General features: G+C 53.8%; 3 protein-coding genes across 4 annotated transcripts in view; 2 read left to right on the top strand and 1 right to left on the bottom strand.

Moving 5' to 3' along the window:
• mdn1 (midasin AAA ATPase 1) overlaps window positions 1–6,705 on the top strand; it is a 37,114-nt gene extending 30,409 nt beyond the window's left edge. Inside the window, exons 80-99 of the mRNA XM_076013048.1 lie at window positions 32–193; window positions 293–430; window positions 523–658; window positions 745–926; window positions 1,034–1,165; window positions 1,399–1,549; window positions 1,632–1,936; window positions 2,012–2,179; window positions 2,330–2,431; window positions 2,520–2,727; window positions 2,825–2,983; window positions 3,227–3,393; window positions 3,481–3,570; window positions 3,853–3,968; window positions 4,064–4,238; window positions 4,327–4,400; window positions 4,876–4,990; window positions 5,192–5,258; window positions 5,396–5,538; window positions 5,658–6,705. Of these exons, the coding sequence (XP_075869163.1) occupies window positions 32–193; window positions 293–430; window positions 523–658; window positions 745–926; window positions 1,034–1,165; window positions 1,399–1,549; window positions 1,632–1,936; window positions 2,012–2,179; window positions 2,330–2,431; window positions 2,520–2,727; window positions 2,825–2,983; window positions 3,227–3,393; window positions 3,481–3,570; window positions 3,853–3,968; window positions 4,064–4,238; window positions 4,327–4,400; window positions 4,876–4,990; window positions 5,192–5,258; window positions 5,396–5,538; window positions 5,658–5,843 (2,976 nt within the window). The 3' untranslated portion in view covers window positions 5,844–6,705. The remainder of the gene's footprint in view (window positions 1–31; window positions 194–292; window positions 431–522; window positions 659–744; window positions 927–1,033; window positions 1,166–1,398; window positions 1,550–1,631; window positions 1,937–2,011; window positions 2,180–2,329; window positions 2,432–2,519; window positions 2,728–2,824; window positions 2,984–3,226; window positions 3,394–3,480; window positions 3,571–3,852; window positions 3,969–4,063; window positions 4,239–4,326; window positions 4,401–4,875; window positions 4,991–5,191; window positions 5,259–5,395; window positions 5,539–5,657) is intronic.
• Window positions 6,706–7,112: 407 nt separating this feature from the next.
• lyrm2 (LYR motif containing 2) lies at window positions 7,113–8,927 on the top strand. Its single transcript, XM_076013043.1, has 3 exons — window positions 7,113–7,255; window positions 8,345–8,485; window positions 8,612–8,927. Exons 1-3 carry the CDS (start codon window positions 7,211–7,213, stop codon window positions 8,690–8,692), a joined length of 267 nt encoding a protein of 88 aa, XP_075869158.1. The 5' UTR covers window positions 7,113–7,210; the 3' UTR covers window positions 8,693–8,927.
• A 16-nt stretch (window positions 8,928–8,943) lies between these two features.
• ankrd6b (ankyrin repeat domain 6b) overlaps window positions 8,944–18,151 on the bottom strand; it is a 12,036-nt gene continuing 2,828 nt past the window's right edge. Inside the window, exons 2-15 of one of the 2 annotated variants that reach the window (XM_076013042.1) lie at window positions 16,547–16,645; window positions 15,299–15,397; window positions 14,729–14,827; window positions 14,546–14,644; window positions 14,196–14,294; window positions 13,377–13,475; window positions 13,162–13,239; window positions 12,864–12,968; window positions 12,520–12,627; window positions 12,254–12,424; window positions 11,986–12,138; window positions 11,593–11,706; window positions 11,194–11,509; window positions 8,944–10,982 (exon numbers count right to left, since the gene is read on the bottom strand). In XM_076013042.1, coding sequence (XP_075869157.1) covers window positions 10,363–10,982; window positions 11,194–11,509; window positions 11,593–11,706; window positions 11,986–12,138; window positions 12,254–12,424; window positions 12,520–12,627; window positions 12,864–12,968; window positions 13,162–13,239; window positions 13,377–13,475; window positions 14,196–14,294; window positions 14,546–14,644; window positions 14,729–14,827; window positions 15,299–15,397; window positions 16,547–16,645 — 2,259 coding nt within the window. In that variant the 3' untranslated portion in view covers window positions 8,944–10,362. Of the gene's footprint in view, window positions 10,983–11,193; window positions 11,510–11,592; window positions 11,707–11,985; window positions 12,139–12,253; window positions 12,425–12,519; window positions 12,628–12,863; window positions 12,969–13,161; window positions 13,240–13,376; window positions 13,476–14,195; window positions 14,295–14,545; window positions 14,645–14,728; window positions 14,828–15,298; window positions 15,398–16,180; window positions 16,518–16,546; window positions 16,646–18,151 lie in introns of those variants that run through there. The other variant, XM_076013041.1, reaches the window with a different exon arrangement.

Genomic DNA, 18,151 nt, shown 5'->3' with positions numbered 1-18,151 from the left:
CTCCTCCTCCCGCGTGTCTCCGCCCCCCCAGGAGGTGAGCCAGGCCTGCAGGATGCTGCTGCGTCTGGAGCCTCTGCTGGGGATCTACTCGGACCTGGTGCGCTACTACCTGGCCGCCACGCTGGCGGCGCACAGAGCCACGGGCAAGCTGCTCTCCGTGCTGGCCGCTATCTTCACGGAGCTCGCTCAGAAGGTTCTGCAGGCAGACTGAAGGAGAACCAGCGCTGCTGGATCAGCAGCAGGTGTTGGCAGCCACTAAACTCCTCCTCCTCCTCCTCCTCCTCCCCCTCAGGGTTTCTGCCTGCCTCAGGAACTGATGAGTGGCGGCGACGGAGAAGGCGCCACGCAGTTCCACGACTACGAGGGCGGCGGGATGGGAGAAGGAGAAGGCTCCAAGGACGTCAGTGACAAGATCGAGAACGAAGATCAGGTGAGGAAATGTTGAAAATGAATTCAAAGTTTCAAAAGATCCAAGTAGTTCAGTGAGATGAGCTTCATCGTTGTCTTCATCATTGTCTTCAGGTGGAGGACACCTTCCGGGAGGGTGAGGAGAAGGAGGAGCAGCAGGACAAGGAGAAGATCAAGGAGGAGGACAACGCCATCGAGATGTCTGAGGACTTTGACGGCCAGATGCACGACGGAGACGAGAGAGAAGAAGGTAGGAGCGACAGGTGGCGGCGCCACTCTGCCGGTTTCACTCTGGACTTGGACTTCCCGCTGATCGGCTCATCGCTCCTCTTTCAGGCCAAGACGACGACGACTCGTCCAAGGAGGACGAGGAGGAGGACGAGCTGGACAAGAAGATGGGAGACCTGGGAGACGGTCAGACGGACACGCTGGACGAGAGAATGTGGGGAGACGAGGAGGACGAGGAGGACGAGGAGGCCAGTGAGAAGGAGGAGGAGTCAGGAGAGGGCATGGACCAGGTAGAGGAATATGACCTTCAAGATGAACTCCTGCAGAACTCACGATGGCTTGTTGTTGTCCTTCACACCTCTGAGCACGTGAGTGTGTGTGTGTCACATGGTCTCAGGGCGAGTCGGAGCTGGTGGCCAAAGACGACAACGTGGACGCCGCCGACCCCAACAAGGACAAGAAGACGGAGGACAAAGACCAGCAGATGGACTCGGAGGAGAAGGAGAAGATCAACGAGCAGGGAGACCAGGTGACCTTCATCACACCCAGTCCAGAGCTCTTCTTCGTTTGAAGAAAAGTGGGATGATGCACGTTGCCCTTCAATTTGCATACATGTCATTAAATCATATCAAGATAGGGGAATGAAAAGCCCCACTCTCACCATCACAAGGTTCCTCTGCAGGTTCTAAGTTGGTGGAGAACTTCAGACTGCAAGCAATGAATTATTATTATTATTTTGTTAATTCTCTCCTTCTCCTGCAGAGGGAGTTTGACGAGAACGAAGTGGACCCCTACCACGGCCAGCAGGACAAGAAACCCGAGCCCGAGGCCATGGACCTGCCTGACGACCTCAACCTGGACCAGGAGGAGCAGGAGGAGAAGGAGGAGGCCGGAGACGACGGCGAGGGCAAAGGTCAGAGTTCAGCTGGCTGAGTTTGGTTTGAGCTTCAGGCGGCTCAGGGTTCCTGACGGTGTTCTTATTTTTCCGCTCTCAGAGGAGAATCCGTTTGACATCGACGAGAAGATGACGGAGATGAAGGAGGAGCAGGAGGAGGAGCAGAAGGAGGGAGGGGAAGAAGGAGGGGATGAGGGGGAGAACATGGAGGAGGAGCAGACGGAGCAGGCGGGAGAGGAGAGCAAGAAAGAGGAGGAGGGGGAGGGAGGAGAGGAGGAGTCTGCAGAGAAAGGGGAAGGGGAGGAGGGAGAGAAGGAGCAGGAGGAGGAGGAGGAGGAGGAGAAGAAGGAGGCTGCCAGAGAAGGAGATCAGAAACTTCCTGCTGACAAAGGAGAAGAACCAAAGGTGAGTTGGTCTGAAGAGGAGAGAAATGTTTCCTCCTTTACTGCAGAGTCACTGATGTCGCCGTAACACCCACAGCAGGAGGAGGAGCAGGAAGGAGGCGCTGAGGAGGAGGAGGAGGAGCAGCCTGACTCCAGCGACAGGAAGGAGCACGACACAGACGCTCAGACCGGAGAGCAGAACCTGCAGAGCGACACGGCGGTGGAGCTGGCGGGGGAGGCGTCGGAGAGGGACCAGGCCAAGGAGGTGAGGTCACTTCCTGTCACATGACGCCACCAGGGGATCAACCAACTAGAGCAGTTGTGTAAAAGGCAGAACTAGACAGTGATAGATCCAAAGCTCCACCTTCAAACTGACCCTGCTGCTGCTGCTGCTGCTGCTGCTGCTGATTCCCAGGAGCACGGCAGCGGAGCGGCCGACGCCAGCCAATCAGAGGGCCACCAGTCCAGGATGGCAGCCAGGATGGCGGCACAGGACCACACCCAGAAGAAGACACAGGTACGACTGGTGGGAGGAGGAGGAGGAGGAGGGGGAGATGGAAGAGGAGGGGAAGTCTGACCAGGTTCTGCTGCTGCTCCGTCCTCAGAGCTTCAAGAGGAAACCGGGCCGCGCCGACAACGAGCGCTCGGCCGGCGACGACGACCAGCGAATCAACAAGCGGCTGCGGACGCTGGAGAGCAGCGGCGAGCGGCGCGAGGAGCAGCAGCAGCGGAGCGACGGGCCGCCGCAGGAGGAGGCGGAGCTCTACGAGCACGTCAAGCAGGGAGACGACTCCTTCGACACGCAGACCTACGGTGAGGAGCCCGCCTCCACCTCCACCTCCTCCTTTTCCTTTCCTCCTCCTCCTCCTCCTCCTCCTCCTCCTCTCTGACGTCTCGTCTTCTCTTCCAGACGTCGCCAGCGCCGACCAGCAGAGGGCAGCAGGACCTCAGCAGGAGCAGGAGGAGGACGTTGCCATGGAAGAGGAGAACCAGGAGGAGGATCTGCAGGCCGCTGAGGTCCAGGAGCTGAAGCCCGAGCAGCTGGATGCCAGCAAGGCCTCCCACAAAGGTCAGAGGTCAACCTCCCGCTGACCTCCTCAAGTCTTTCCTTGTCCGGCCCTCCTTCCTCTTTCTCTTCTTCTTCCTCATTGCTGTTCTTTTCTCCTCTTCCTTCTTTCCACTCCTCCTCTATCCTCCTTCCTCCTCCCCTGACTCCTCCTTCCTCCTCCTCTGAATCCTCCTTTCTACCCTTTTTTCTCTCTTCTTCCTTCATCCCTAACATCATCCCTCTGCTTTGCTTTGGTGCTCCAAGGTTTGGACGGTGGCGAGATGGAGGTGCAGAAGGAAGGGGAGGAGGAGGAGGACAAGTGGAAGGAGCGACAGAACAAAGGCCAGGAGGAGGAAGAGGAGCGAGCGGAGAGAAGCACCGACTCCACCATCCACACCATTCCTGAGCTGCTGCTGCTGGAAGCCCAGCAGGTGTCACTCTTCTCTTCTCTTCTCTTCCTGAGGTGCAGTGACTTCTTCAAAGTTGTGCACTACAGCTTTTTGTGTGTGTGTGCGTAGAAGACGGAGATGGACCCTGAGGAGATGAGGCGGGAGATGGAGCTGCAGCTGGAGGCCTGGCACAAGCTGCCTCCAGGCTCTCAGGAGGAGGTGAGTCAGGTGGAGGAGGTGGTGAGTCAGGTGGAAGAGGTGGGTCAGGTGGAGGAGGTGCAGCAGCTCTAGAAGGTCTCAGAACTCTCACCTGATTCTGGTTGCAGAACCTCTGCAGTTCTCCAGTGTGGAGCCTCAGTGGAGACTGGGCTTCCAAATGACAGGACGAGCTAATGTTGCTAATGCTAATGTCAGGCACGCTGATCGAAGATGATCTCTTGTTTCTAGTTGATTCTATAAAGATGCCCTGTGTGTGTGTGTGTGTGTGTGTGTGTGATCCAGGAGAGCACGGCGGCCTCCATGTGGCACCAGTACCAGAACCTGACCTCGGCGCTGTCCCAGCAGCTGTGCGAGCAGCTGCGCCTCATCCTGGAGCCCACGCAGGCGGCCAAACTCAAGTGAGCAGCTGGAGGAGAAACCACAGTCTTCACCACTCTGAGCTCCACGTCCCAGCACCACTGAGTGTGTGTGTGTGTGTGTGTGTCCTCCGCAGGGGCGACTACCGCACCGGGAAGCGGCTCAACATGAGGAAGGTCATCCCCTACATCGCCAGCCAGTTCCGCAAGGACAAGATCTGGCTGCGCAGGACCAAGCCCAGCAAGAGGGACTACCAGATCTGCCTGGCGGTGGACGACTCGTCCAGCATGGTGGACAACCACTCCAAGCAGGTGAGGGAGGGGCCGGTCGGGTGACCTGCGCACGCCGCGGCCGGATCCAAAGCCGCTGACTCTGTGTTTTGATTGGTCTGTCGGTCAGCTGGCCTTCGAGTCGCTGTCGGTGATCGTCAACGCTCTGACGCTGCTGGAGGTGGGACAGGTGTCCGTGTGCAGGTGAGGCCGCAACAACGACGCTAACGCAAACAGTCAATCCATCAAACTTTATTGATAAAGAAAGCACTTTTTATACATGACAAAGCAGCCCGAGGTGCTGGACAAACACTGAAAAACAAAATGATCGTTAAAAAAAAAAGGTTAATTAGGGACACACGGGTGCAAAACTGCGCTCGTACTCGCAAAATACATGTAGGTGGTACCAGTTGTATGTGTATGTATACAACAATTTTGTTAAATTTGTCTTTGTACTGCAGTGAAACTTGACAGTCGCTCCAGGATGTCCTAGGAAAACATGCTGAGGAGTCCTGTTCAAATAAAAACAAAGCAGTTATATAAAGTGTAATGGCCTTATTAAGTACCCTGTGTGTGTGTGTGTGTGTGTGTGTGTGTGTGTGTGTGTGTGTGTGTGTGTGTGTGTGTGTGTGTGTGTGTGTGTGTGTGTGTGTGTGTGTGTGTGTGTGTGTGTGTCCAGCTTTGGCGAGCAGGTGCAGCTGCTCCACCCCTTCCAGCAGCAGTTCAACGACGAGTCGGGGGCTCGAGTCCTGCGACTGTGTCAGTTCCAGCAGAAGAAGACCAGGATCGCTCAGGTGGGAGGAGCCTCTCCAGCCACTCTGTCTGTTGTGCTTTCACTGTAGCCAACAACGTTGTTTGTCGTATATATCTTTCATTATTTTTGAACTTTAGTACTGATGTGCAGATTGTGATTCCTGTTGTTGGATCTGTTTGGGTTTTGTTTTTTTTTTGTGGGGTTTTTTTGCTCATTGTGTTTGGTTTTTGTCTCGCTCCAGTTTTTAGAGACGGCGACAAAAATGTTCCAGGGAGCTCGGCAGCACATTCCAGGTTCTATAAACTCAGGTAAGAGACTTTTGAAAACAATGTATATTAATTATTGTGTTTTTATTTTTGCTCAATGTGAATCGACTTCCGATGACGTGTCTTTTGCATTTCTCCATTCTCTGACCTCTGACCTCTGACCCCCCCCCCCCCCACAGAGACGGCCCAGCTGCTGGTGGTGGTGTCGGACGGCCGCGGCCTCTTCCTGGAGGGGAAGGAGCGGGTGACGGCGGCGGTGCGGGCGGCTCGCGGCGCCAACGTCTTCATCATCTTCGTGGTGCTGGACAACCCAAACTCCCGGGTGAGTCAAGGACACGCCTGCTGGTTCTGTAGAAATATGCACATAGGTCTCGATGGACGGTAGCTGCTCAGTACCGGCGAGTGAGCCACGTGGCTGTGTGTGGCTGTGTGTGGCTGCAGGACTCCATCCTGGACATCAAGGTTCCCATCTTCAAGGGTCCTGGCGAGCTGCCGGAGATCCGCTCCTACATGGACGAGTTCCCCTTCCCCTTCTACGTCATCCTGCGGGACGTCAACGCCCTGCCGGAGACCCTGAGCGACGCCCTCAGGCAGTGGTTCGAGCTGGTGACGGCCGCCGACCAATGAGGAGCCGCCGTTCCTTTGGAGAGAGAGAGAGAGAGAGAAGAAAACAAAATGATAAATAATAATGATAAGTGGGCGGAGTCAGCTGCCGCTAGCCGCCGCCCACCAATCAGGAGCAGGCCTGACCAGTAGAGACAGTCTGTACATGTGCCTTTATTTTCTTACTTTTAACTGTAGAGTTGAGTAGATAGCGACACCTAGTGTCTGGTCCCTGTTGTCAGGGCACTTTTCTTAATGTTGGACGACGACGACGACGGCGACGACGACAGAAATTTTAATTGCTTCGACTTGCACGTCCAGTTTTGAATCCAAACAATAATGTGATGTCTTGTTTTCCTTTCCTGTCTCCTCCCTCTTGTGTTTTCTATGAAACACCTCAGTGAAGCAAAAATACCTCTGTCCCCCCCCCTCCCCCCCATCATCATCATCACCCCCACCCTCCCCCTGTCACAGTAGGATCATGTCGGTGTGTGAATAGTCTCATCATGGTTCTCTGACTGTAGCAGCATCCCGGAGGACGGCTTGTTTGTTAGAAACGTGGTAATTGTGCCTTGGAGGGAAGAGCCCAGGTCCGGGTCAGAGGTCAGAGGTCACAGCCCGGGCCTGTGAGAGCTCGAGTTTTAATGACGTGCCCACACATGCAGGTTTTTTTGGATGTGCAAAACCTGCTGTTTGCTTCGATGGTGGGTGTGTGTGTGCGTGTGTGCGTGTGTGGCGAGGCTGCGCTTTAAAGAAAGGAAAAGGAAAGAAAAGTGGACTGACGTCAGCAGGTGTCGCTCGTATTTATGACTTTTGTTTTGTTTTTTTTCCTCCGTCGAAACCATCTGTTGTAACATGATCATGACAATAAACCATCTGCAAGTTCCTCTCTGTGTTACACGTTCTTGAGGTGGGGAAGCGTAGAGAGCGACACTAAACTATCATAGAAGAGTCGTTCTGAATGTATTTCAGACTCATCCGGGACCTTTTATTTTTTTGCCCCCGCCCCAAAAAATAAATAAATAAATAAATAATAAAATGACAGGGACTTTTTTTCCATTTTCGGACATGTTGAGATTTTCTGGGACTTTTATAATTTTTTTGCTCCCCGGGGGGGGGGGGGGGGGGGGGGGAACGTTTTTTTTCTCTCTTCTTCGTGACTTGAAAAAGAAAAAAAAAAATGTTTTTTCCATCCTAAATTCTTGATTTTAGAATACAGTCTGTTGCTGGCTGTTCCCCTCCGCGCCACCGGAGGGAGACAAACACTGAGTGGGACATGTAAAACGACATTGAGCCGCCGCCACTGCTGCTGCTGCTACTGCTACTGCTGCTATCACGTCAGGCTGATGGTGTCCTAGCAGCCGTGGGGGGGAAGCTGTGTTGAAGTCGACATGGTGGCGTCGAGGTTACCCGGCGCGGCGCTCACTTTGAAGCAGGTAAAAGCTCCGACTTCCCGGGTGGAGAGGGCGTTATTTTCTCGTTAGAAACCGGACCGGAAACCGCCTGCGCAGCGACTCGCTATCAGGGATTAGCCTGTTAGCTGAGGCGTTTACTGACATGTTTTTACACGACGCTGAAGCTGGCACCACATTCGCCGCGGTGCTTCTTAGGTTTTTGTTTCCACCTTTAAAATAAATAAATAAATAAATAAATAATAATAATATTAATAAATAAATAAAAAATAAATCCGCAATTTAACCTCTAGATGGCTGTGTGTTTATCCCAACACTTTTCAACATTTAAAATTCAGCGAATCATTATGTCTACGTTGAGGTGGATTATTTCCAAAGTTATACAGTAGAAATGGACATGTGAGGTATCGTTGTAAAGCCTAGGAGCTCTACTATCACAATCAGTTGACATATTGTATGGGAAATCATTTTTGGCCTTTTTTTGGCTTTTTTTTCCAGTTTTTACAGGTGGATTATTTCAACAACTGTACAGTAGAAATGGACATGTGAGGTAAATGAAAAATGATATCCCGTGAAATATGTCAACTTATTGTAAAAAAAAAAAAAAAAAAAATAGAGCTCCCAGGCTTTACAATGATACCTCAGATGTCTATTTCTAGCGACCCGCGTGAGGAACCACAAAACCCTAACCCTAATTTCAGCCTTACCGCTAACCCTAATGCCACGCAAGTCTATGGGGGTCAAAAGTTGTTTTTCTTTTTTTCTTTTTTCTTTTTTTTTAAACATGTTTATATTTAAATTTGAGTTCTAGTGAGGCTCCATTTAAATGCCATTTTCTAGATCAGGGGTGGGCAAACGTTTTGACTGGTGGGGCCACAGTGGCTTCTGAAATGTGACAGAGGGGCTGGAGCAGCAGCAGATGGCTGGAGTGGCGTTTAACCGGCCACGTATGGCCCCCGGGCCGTAGTTTGCCAACCCCTGTATTGTTTTTAATCGTCTGTCACGTCAACATTGTATACAACATCAATAACATGAGAAAGTTGAAGATCACTTGTGGCGCCATGCAACCTGGTGACCCCCCCACCCCCCACCCCGCCCCCTCTCCCCGTGCAGTTCCTGCAGCGCCAGAAGGTTCTGGGGATCTACAGGGACATGCTGAAGACCATACGGCAGGTTCCCGACGAGGCAGACAGGAAGTACCTGAGAGACTGGGCCCGTGACGAGTTCCAGAGGAACAAGAACTCCACCAACCAGGTGAGTGAGTCAGTGCAGACGGGCCGAGGAAGCCTGCGTAGAACCACTGGAAAACCAGGCCGAATTCTGCTCAAATGAAGACATTTGTTGACTTCAAAGGTCCAACTTTTATTCTTGTCCTCCCAGGATGCCATCCGCATGATGGTCCAGCAAGCCATCAACCACCTGGAGGAGCTGAAAAAGTCTCTGGCGCTGGCCAAGAGCTGAACTCCAGCAGACTCCTGGACCTGGACGGACCTCTGTGGTCACTGCAGACTGAAGACCACCATGGAGACTCTTTATGGGACTCATTCCAAATACACTGGTACTCATGTTTGACCTCGTCTTTAAACACACACACACAGTAGTTTCTGAAGTGCCTGATCACAGAAACTGCAAACCTGCAGTCTGAACTGACTGTGATGTTGTATGTAATGTAAATATTAAAATACATTTATGAAACACAGACATTTAATCCATTGTTTTTTTTTTTAAGAAAAACAACAACAAAAACAACGAGTGAACATGAATGAGCAGAGTTACTACATCAAACATACAGCAGACAGGAATACTGCAACACAGTTTGTCTTCATGCAACCTATTTTCAAACTAGCCACTAGGTGGCAGACACTGGCAGGACGGTGGTATTTACGCCGATCATCCAGCAGGGGGCCTTCGGGTGAAACGTCCCAGATGATGCAAATTCCATTTTTGGCAGTGTTGTCCGACAACAAACAGCGGGTTAATGCTGTTAGTGAAAGTCCTTTATTTCTTCCAAACGGTTTTGGAGGAATTCAGCCTTTTGTGACATCACAGAGGGCTGAAGTCAGTGCCGACGCCGCCCTGGCGCTGGAAGGTTTTCAGCCATCCAGGACTCTCCAGGCTGCTTCAGTTCAGGTGTTGGACCTCAGAGGAGGTCCTGGTCCTGGAGGGCTGAGAACCTCCACTGAAGATCACAGCACTTCAGTGCGTTGACCAGCGATCCCTTCTTCAATCCTCTTTGACGACAAAAACCAAGAGGAGGAAAATTAGTTCACATTAAAGGTGGCAATCTTTTGAGGAACACTCAAATGAAAAATGAATATTCCACGACTCTTGTTTACGATGTAAATAAGTTACTTTTCACTTTACAAAAACAGAAGAAAACTTTTAGTGGTTCACCCTCCACTCGAGTTCAGCTGAACTTGTCAACACGACGAGCAGCACATCAGACCGTCACCTCGAATGGCCTCAGCCACTGACATTAAAGGGACAGTTCACTCTAATGCGACACTTTTCACGCGTCATCCCCAGAATACGGTGGCCGACGAGGGCCAAAACACAATACAACTGTCGAATGCGCCTTCGTTGGCTGCAGGCATGGAAACCATGCAGATTCACAAACACAAGGCTAAACGAGGTACAGCAAGAGGAGCGATGCAAAACACGACAAGAAAAACGTGCAAACAATAAAGCAGTCACTGCAACGGGAAGTACTCCAAACCTGCAGGGGGCGCTCTTAGCGGAACAGCTCAGCAGGGGTTTTTTTGTTTTTTTTTCTTGTTTTTCATCTGTTGTGTTGTGCGTCGCTTCTCTGTTTGCAGCAGCACATCTGATGATTTAATTCTATGTTTTTATGCCTTGCAGTGCGTTTTTTCGTTTGTGTACCTTTGTGTTCGTGTCTGCGTGTTTGCATCGTTTCCATACCGGCAGCTGTTTTCGCCAACTAACGCGCATTAGGAGGTTGTATTGTGTTTTGGCCCTCGTCGGCCACCGTACCAGAAGGAAATACAGCGGGGTTTCCGTCGCTCCAGGATTCAGTCGGTGGGCGGGACGTTAGCTATCTCTGCTAAACATGGCAACTGGATTTGTTGACGTCTCTATTTTGAACCTCCGCTGCGAGTTCCCCGCCATCGTCGTCAGCGGCCGTCGTCCCCCCGCCGGCTGGTCCTCAGCAGCCGCAGCTCGTCCTCCAGGCAGGCGATTCTCTCCACCAGGGCGGCGCGCTCGGCCTGCGCCCTCTGGCCGGCCTGCCAGCGAGCCTCCTCCACCTTCCTCTCGTACCAGCGCTCCATCTGCGTGGACACGGCCTCGAAGAAGTACTGCGTGACCTCCAGGGCGTGCATGTTGTCCTTCTCCTGGGCGAAGGAGGCCTCGCCAGCGCCACCGCCGGGCGGCTGCCCGAACACCTCCAGTGTCTGGACCTCGGTGGCGGCGGCAGCGGCGGCGGGCTTCGTCCGGCCCTGGGAGTGCTTCCTGCGGTGGCGCCCCCTGTCTGTCGTCCTGTCCCGCATCTGCAGGCCGCCGCCGCCGCTGCCGCCTCCACAGCGCCGCTCGGTGGCCGGAGACAGGCTGCTCGCCCTGCAGTCCCTCCGGCACTCGGCCGGGTCCGCGTCCTGCAGTTCCAGTTTGCTCCTCTGGGGGTCAGCGCAGGTGGCCGCCCGCTCCTTGGGACGCACCACTTGGACGGGTGAGGCGGTGGAGGGACTCCTGGCTGCTGCAGGAGAGGTCGCTTCTGTGCTTCTGCACTTTTCACCGTCTGTCCAGGAAACAAGGAAAAAATAATCACAGACGAAACATTTATTAAGAGTAAAAAAAGAAAGAAATCGAGTCATCCTAACAAATAAAATGCATTCTTCTTCTTCTTCTTCTCCTTCTTCTTCTTCTCCTTCTTCTTCTTCTTATTATTATTATTATTGTTATTATTATTATTATTATTATGATTATGATGTGCAAGAGTTGAGCTGCACCTGGCGACGCCTCCACATGGACCACAAAGTAGTGGTTGGCCGAGCCGCCCTCTGCGAGGCTGAGCTCCGCCCGCGTGGCGTCCAGGAGGGCAGGGCCGTCCTGGAGGTCAGGGCACTGGGAGGCCGGAGGAGGCGGAGCTACGAGGCTGTCGTCCGCCGACGCTGCCGCCGCCGCCACCGCCGCGGGCGAGGAGGAGGAAGAGGAGGAGGAGGAGGAGGAGCAGAGCTGCAGCTTCCCCTGGTCGCCTGTGAATCGAACCTCCATGTGCTGCAGCTTAGACAGACACCAGCTCTTCAACTCACTGACCAGGGAGGCCTGCACACAGGAGGAGGAGCAGGGAGGTCAGAGGAGGAGGAGGAGGAGCAGGGGGAGGTGGCTGAGAGAGGAGGTGAGGTCACCTGACGCTTCTCCGTCTCCTGCTTCTCCTGGGCGACTCGCTGCTCCAGCCGCTGGACACACTGGCTCCTCTCGGCCGACACTCGCTCCACCGTCATCTTGTCCAGCGCCCTCATCTGGCGGGAAAAGTTAGGACAAAAATAAATAAATAAAACAAACAAATGCATAAAATAAAAATGTTTTATTCCTGTTGAAAGCAATTAAAATTCTACACATTTTTCCCTCTCGAATGTTTTTTTTTTTTTTTGTTCATCACAAAAATTGAGGTTTTGTTCTGTGAACGACTGGAGATTTTTTTTTTTGGGGGCGGGGGGGTGAACGGTCCCGTTTCTGCAGCTTCATTGCGCTACACAGAGGAGCAGCAGCAGCAGCAGCAGCAGCAGCAGCAGCAGCACCTGGTGTTTGCTCTTGCGGTCCAGCTGGCCCATCTTGCTGTTCATCAGGTCCTGCACCGTGTGGATCTCGGTCTTCATCTCCTCCTTGGTGGCCTGCAGTTGGTTCTCCAGCTTGCTGATGAGCGGCTCGCAGCGGCAGCCGTTGAGAGGAGCCTGACGCACCGCAACAGACACGCACGACACACACAGAAGCACGTCAACGCTACGGGCAGGAAGTGGATGGGATTTTCACAATAAAAGCAGCCTACGAGAGCGAGCTGCGCCCCACCTGCATGATCTTGCCGTCCTTGTCGCGGTACAGCGTGTACAGCTGATAGGCCTTGAGGTTGTGGGGCGGGACCGAGGCGCTGGGGGCGGAGCCTCGCTGTCGCTCCTTCTTCTTGTGCAGCGCTCTGCCGTGTCGGGGGTCTCGGCGCCGCAGCGGGTCGGACAGGGAGGGCTGCACCGGAACCAGAACCACAGACAGAGAGAGCGTTTTTAGGTTGGTGGGTTTGTCAGTGATTTTAGAAGCGAAGCCACTTCCTGGTCACCCACTTTGTCCCGCTGCTTCCTGTTGCCCCTCCCCCGCCGGTCGGCGGCCTCGCCGTCTCTCGGCGCCGCCCGCTCGCTGCTCTGCGTGTCGTCGGCGGCAGACGCGCTGTCCTGCAGGCCAGCGGGAGGAAGAACATCGTCAGGCACGTCCCTGCACAGCTGGCAGCCTCTGCACATCTCACACGGTCACTGTTTCATCGCAACGTTCCGTATTGACTTCAGTGCTGCAACAGCACAGTTCACCAAGTTCAAGTTGGGATCAATAAAGAGCATCAATTCAATTCTACTGAGCTTCTCAAATGCAGTAAAATGTAAAAATGTTATTCTTGTGTTGAACTTGTTCCCACCTTGCAGGGCAGCATCTCGTCCCGCGGCAGCGACTGAGCTCTGCCCTCGGCCTTCAGCTTGTCCCTCCTCTTCCTCACACTGCGGCCGCGCACAAAACTCTGCACCTGGACACACACACACACACACACACGCACACACACCATTTCAGCCACAAAAGTTCAGCTTTTTCTTTGCCTCTGACGCTGGAATCAGTAATATTGTAATCATTTGCAGAAATGTCTCTGTTCAAAGTCAAACCAGCTGCCTCCGAGGTCACATGACAAGGTTCTGGTTCCACCTGGACCTCCTGCTTCTCACCTGAGGAGCTTTAGTGAGCAGCAGCGCCACCTCGGGGTTGTTGTGTTCTCTGGCCTGGTCCAGAGCCGTCTGACCCGCCTGCACACACACACACACACACACACACGCACACACACACACGCACACACACGCAGACAGACAGACACAGTGTGAGGTGTTGGCTCCGCTGCCTCCTAGTGGCCACTGAGGGAAGTGAAGCCGCTGCAGGTTCTCACGCTATTGCTGATGTGAGTGTCGGCGCCGGCCTCCAGCAGCAGCCGCACCGTCTTCTTGTGATTGAGAGCAGCTGCCACGTGCAGGGGCGTGTCTCCAGCCTGCCAACACACACACACACACACACACACACACACACACACACACACACACACACACACACATAAACTCATGCCATCTGGTTGAACTCAACTGGCACCTGCAGCATCCTCACCAACACAGACACTATCTACAGACGAGCAGCAGCTTCCTGTTTCCTGTCTGTAGCTCCGCCTCCTTCTCCTCCCAGGAAGCTGATTGGTCAGGTCATTGTCTCAGTCAGACTAACTCAAGATGTTTCTGTCCTCAAATTGAGCTGCCAGGTTTAATAAAAGCAGCCTTGACTAAAGAGGCCCCGCCTCTTTGTCCTTGAAGGAAGCTGATTGGTCCCGACGGGATGGGCAAAGCAAAAAATAAAATAAAGATCTGCGGGTTTCATCCTCACTCCGTCGTAGAGTTTATATCGTGAAACGTTCATAAAATAACAACTTACAAGTTGACACTGAGCTCTTTTTTTTTCCAGGGTGGCAGCAATGCGCTTGCGTTACTGAGCTGCAGCCTGAAGCTCCGCCTCCGAGCCGACCCTGACCCTGACCTTGACCCTGACCCAGAGATAAAAAGCTGTAAACGACAAGTTTAATTCTCTGTGGGCTCATCACTTCCCACCGCAGGGAGCCGCTCAACTCCACCTGCCCTCAGCATCATGAATATGCAAATTGGCTAAAAAACCCCGGTGAAGGTGACCCGACCCGACCCGACCCGCCGGCCGCTGACTGACTCACCAGGTTCTGGTCCGACACGGAGCAGAAGGCTCCCAGCAGGATGCGGATCACGGCCACGTGGTTGTAGCGAGCGGCTACGTGCAGACAGGTATCACCAGCCTGGAAATCCAGAACATCAGACATCAGGAAGAAGAACATCAGGAAGAAGAACATCAGGAAGAACATCAGGCTTTGTGTCCTTGTAAACATGCAGACCAACAAAAACACAGAAAACTCTTGAGTCTTAATTTCAACTGAATTCATGGGAAACGTGGACTTTTATTTTGGAAATATCGCTTTTATTTTGCCTAAAACTGTCACGGACATGCAGCTACTGAAGAGGAGAACGCAGCTTCTGTGGTGGAACCTACGTGGTTCTTGCTGTCGGGTCTGGAGCCTCCCAGCAGCAGCACCTTGGAGCTCTGGGCGTGGCCGTTCTGACAGGCCAGGTGCAGCGCCGTGTTTCCTGCCTGGCCACAGAGAGACGAGAGTCAGACGGTCAGAAGCTCAGGCCCACTGTGGGACCACGACGCGTCCTGGGCTGACGGCGCCACCTTGTTCTTGGCGTGGACGTTGGCTCCGCCCTTCACCAGCAGCTTGACGGACTGGCTGAAGCCGTGCCAGGACACCTCGTGCAGCGCCGTGTTGCCGTCCTGCCCACAGCAAGTCAGAGTCACACAGCTGCACTGACACACATTCCACCCTGAGTCTTTGTTCATCTGACACAGAAACACAATCATCCTCACCCTCCTCCTCCTCCTCCTCCTCCTCCTCCTCATCATCATCATCATAATAATCCAGTGTGGGCATTTTTTTCCCTTTGAAAACGATTCCTACTTTCTATAAATACGCCGTAAAGTCTCTGTGTTTCAGCTTTTAAAGGCGTCCGCCATTAAAATGCATTCCAAACAGAGAGAAAAGAGCGTGAAAGTGAAAAGTGTTTACGTCCATAATCCCTCCGGGGTCAAAGGTTAAGCAGATTACAGCTTCTCCCTGTGATTATCAGATGCATTAATGTAGCCGCCATGAAACTCCAACCCTCCCAGAATGTAAAGTGAAGCGCGTGTGTGTGTGTGTGTGTGTGTGTGTGTGTGTGTGTGTGTGTGTGTTTGTGCCATCTGCACCTTGTCCTGCCTGTCCAGTGCACATCCTTCCTGCACGAGAGCGCTGATGACATCACTGTTTCCCACCACAGCCGCCCGCTGCAGCGCCGTCTGCTCCCCCTGGACACACACACACACACACACACACACACACACACACACACACACACACACACAGAATGACTTCTCAAATTCCAGATTCCGGGGCCACAAACAAACACGGTGCAAGCAGCATTTTAACAGCCCAGCGAGTTGTTTGCAGTCGGCAGACGACTCGCTGTGTCGTTATCAGCAGCAGCAGCAGCAGCAGCAGCAGCAGCAGCAGCAGCAGCAGCAGCAGCAGCAGCAGCAGCAGCAGCAGCAGCGTGTGAAAGCGAGTGAGTTTTTGGAGGCGGGAGGAGGAAAAATCGAGACGCAGAAGTTTGGGCTCTCGGTCGCTCAGCCGTGCAGGAGGAGGCCGTACACGGAGCAGATTAGCGGCTGACTGACACTCGACAGGTCGGGTCTGTCTGGCGTGAGAGAGCAGGAAGGGAAGAGAAGGGAGGAGGGAGGGGAGGGGGAGGGGGAGGAGGAGGAGGTGTGAGGCAGCAGCAGCATCCTGAGGCCTTCACACATCAGACGTGATTGTAGCGCAAATAATTCCCTCAGATTTCATCATCAGAGCTTCTTTTTTTTCTGTAGATCTGTCAAGAGAGTCAAAGTCAGCGACTCAGACGAATCAGACGGAAACAATCATCAGTCAGTCAGTGAAGCTGCTGCTGCTGCTGCTGCTGCTGCTGCTGCTGCTGCTGCTCCCTCCTCCTGGGACCAGTTTGTTCTCCTCTGCTGTGTTCAGGCCTCTGGCTGGTGGGAGAGGATGAGAGGGTGGGGGGGTGAGGGGGAGGGGTGGGGGTGTCGGCTGACCTCCTTCACTCTCCCTGATCCTCCAGACTGTCTGTCAGCCTTCCTCCTCCTCCCCTCCTCCTCCTCCTCCTCTTCCTCCTCCTGCTGCCTCAGCCTGCTCCTCCTGCTCCCCCTGCTGGCTGAGGAGCTCAACGTCCACAGAGAATCAACCCTGCCTCGCCACAGGTCGCTCAGGTGGTTCTGAGTGGGGGGGGTGGTGGACCTGCTTCCTGGGGGCAGACCCACCAGAGGGCAGTCCAGCAGGTCCCAGTCCAGAGCACCGCTGGAGCTCATCCAGACGGATCCCACCGACTGATCTCAGAGCTGCGGGGCTTAAGTGAAGGTCGTGGAGGGGGCATGGCTTGGGAGGGGGAGGGGGGTACTCACGTCGTCCTGGATGTCCAGGTCACAGCCGGCCTTCAGCAGCAGGCGGACCACCTCCAGGTGGCCTCGGTAGGCCGCCAGGTGCAGCGGACTGCGGCCATACTGAGAAGGAGAAGAAGAAGAAGAAGAAGTCAGGTGGACGCATAGACACACACACACACACACACACACACACACACACACACACACACACACACACAGAGGCAAGGAGGGAGGAGCAGGCCGAGTGGACCATGGATGTATTTTAAGACCTGAATATCGGACTGGAAATATTTTTTCCGATTTTTCCCAGTGGCCACTGGAGGTACTGGGAGGTAGCACTCCCAGGGCGGGACGAAGCCCAGTGCCGTCTGCGCTGAGTGGGCAACTCCATTGAAATGAATGCAGCCATCTTGGATTCTGGGGGCCTAGGATGCAGAGTCGAGGGCGGGACATGGTGGCGGCGGCGGCGGCGGCGGCGGCGGCAGCGGCAGCGGCGGCGGCGGTGGCTCCTCCTCCTGGAAGACGAGCCACTGCCGTCGCAGACAAAACAATCCACGTCTGCGAGAACTCAAAAACAAACACGGCGCTAATCCAGCCGTCGGCCGGAGCAGCAGCAGCAGCAGCAGCAGCAGCAGCAGCAGCAGCAGCAGCAGCAGTCCGGGGTAAACTCTGGGTTCGAGTAAATGCAACGAGGTTCCTCTGACATTTAGAGGTCATGAAAAAAGTATTAAAAGAATTTCAACAGCAGCAGAGCTTCCACACTGAAGCTGCTTCCTTCCTCTTGTTGGCTTTTAACCAGCAGCCAGGTGGGTCCGACCACATGACCCTGGGGTCAAAGGGTCAAACATACAAGCAGCCGCAAGTGGGCGAAAAAAAAGCGAACCACAAACATCTCCCCTGGAGGCCGGGAAGCAGCGGCAACATTGTCTCCAGGCTGGAGACGCGGTGGAATATTTTCTCTCAGCGCCGCTGCTGGTTTCTGGCACCGGCGGCCCGACGTTGGTTCACTTCCAGCTGAAAAACACGAATCTCAGCATTCCAGCAGAGAGAGGGGAAGCTGCTGAGAGTGAAACGCTGTGAAAAGATCACACGCTGCTGCAACTGTATCAGCATGGCAACCAAATATTGACAATCATCTCCCCTGAAGTCCCTCCAACACTGAGCTGCTGTTGTGGCATCCCGGTCTTTCTTCTCCTGGACTATCAAGACAAGCGAGCTGGTTGGCTGGATTTGGCTTCAGCAGCTCCAGCTTTGATGTTGCCAACCCGTAATCTCAAAATGTACTGTAATGACTTTAAAAAGAAGGAACTGTTAAGTCCAAGTGAAGCCCGGCACCTCCAGGGAAGCATCGTCCCGGAGGATCACGCTGCAGCGGGAGGCTTTGAACTGGAGCCATAATTCTGCTCTGCGGTATCCAGGATAACAAAGAACCATATTCACGCGAGGGATTAAGACTGCGGGAGATACACGGAGCGAACAGGCCCGACATCAAACCGCGGCAGCCAGATTATCTCCTCCGACCCGCCGCAGCTAAATTACACATCCGGCCGCCTCCTTTTCCCACACGGAGCGCCGCAGACGCGTCGCATTCCAGAGGCGGAGCAGTCTGGGCTCGGAGTGGGCGGG

Source organism: Nelusetta ayraudi, unplaced genomic scaffold (assembly GCF_046127955.1).
Source record: "Nelusetta ayraudi isolate G7.1 ecotype Tasmania unplaced genomic scaffold, CSIRO-AGI_Nayr_v1 ptg000140l, whole genome shotgun sequence".
NCBI classification, from domain to species: domain Eukaryota; kingdom Metazoa; phylum Chordata; class Actinopteri; order Tetraodontiformes; family Monacanthidae; genus Nelusetta; species Nelusetta ayraudi.
This window is presented reverse-complemented; position numbering and strand designations above follow the sequence as displayed.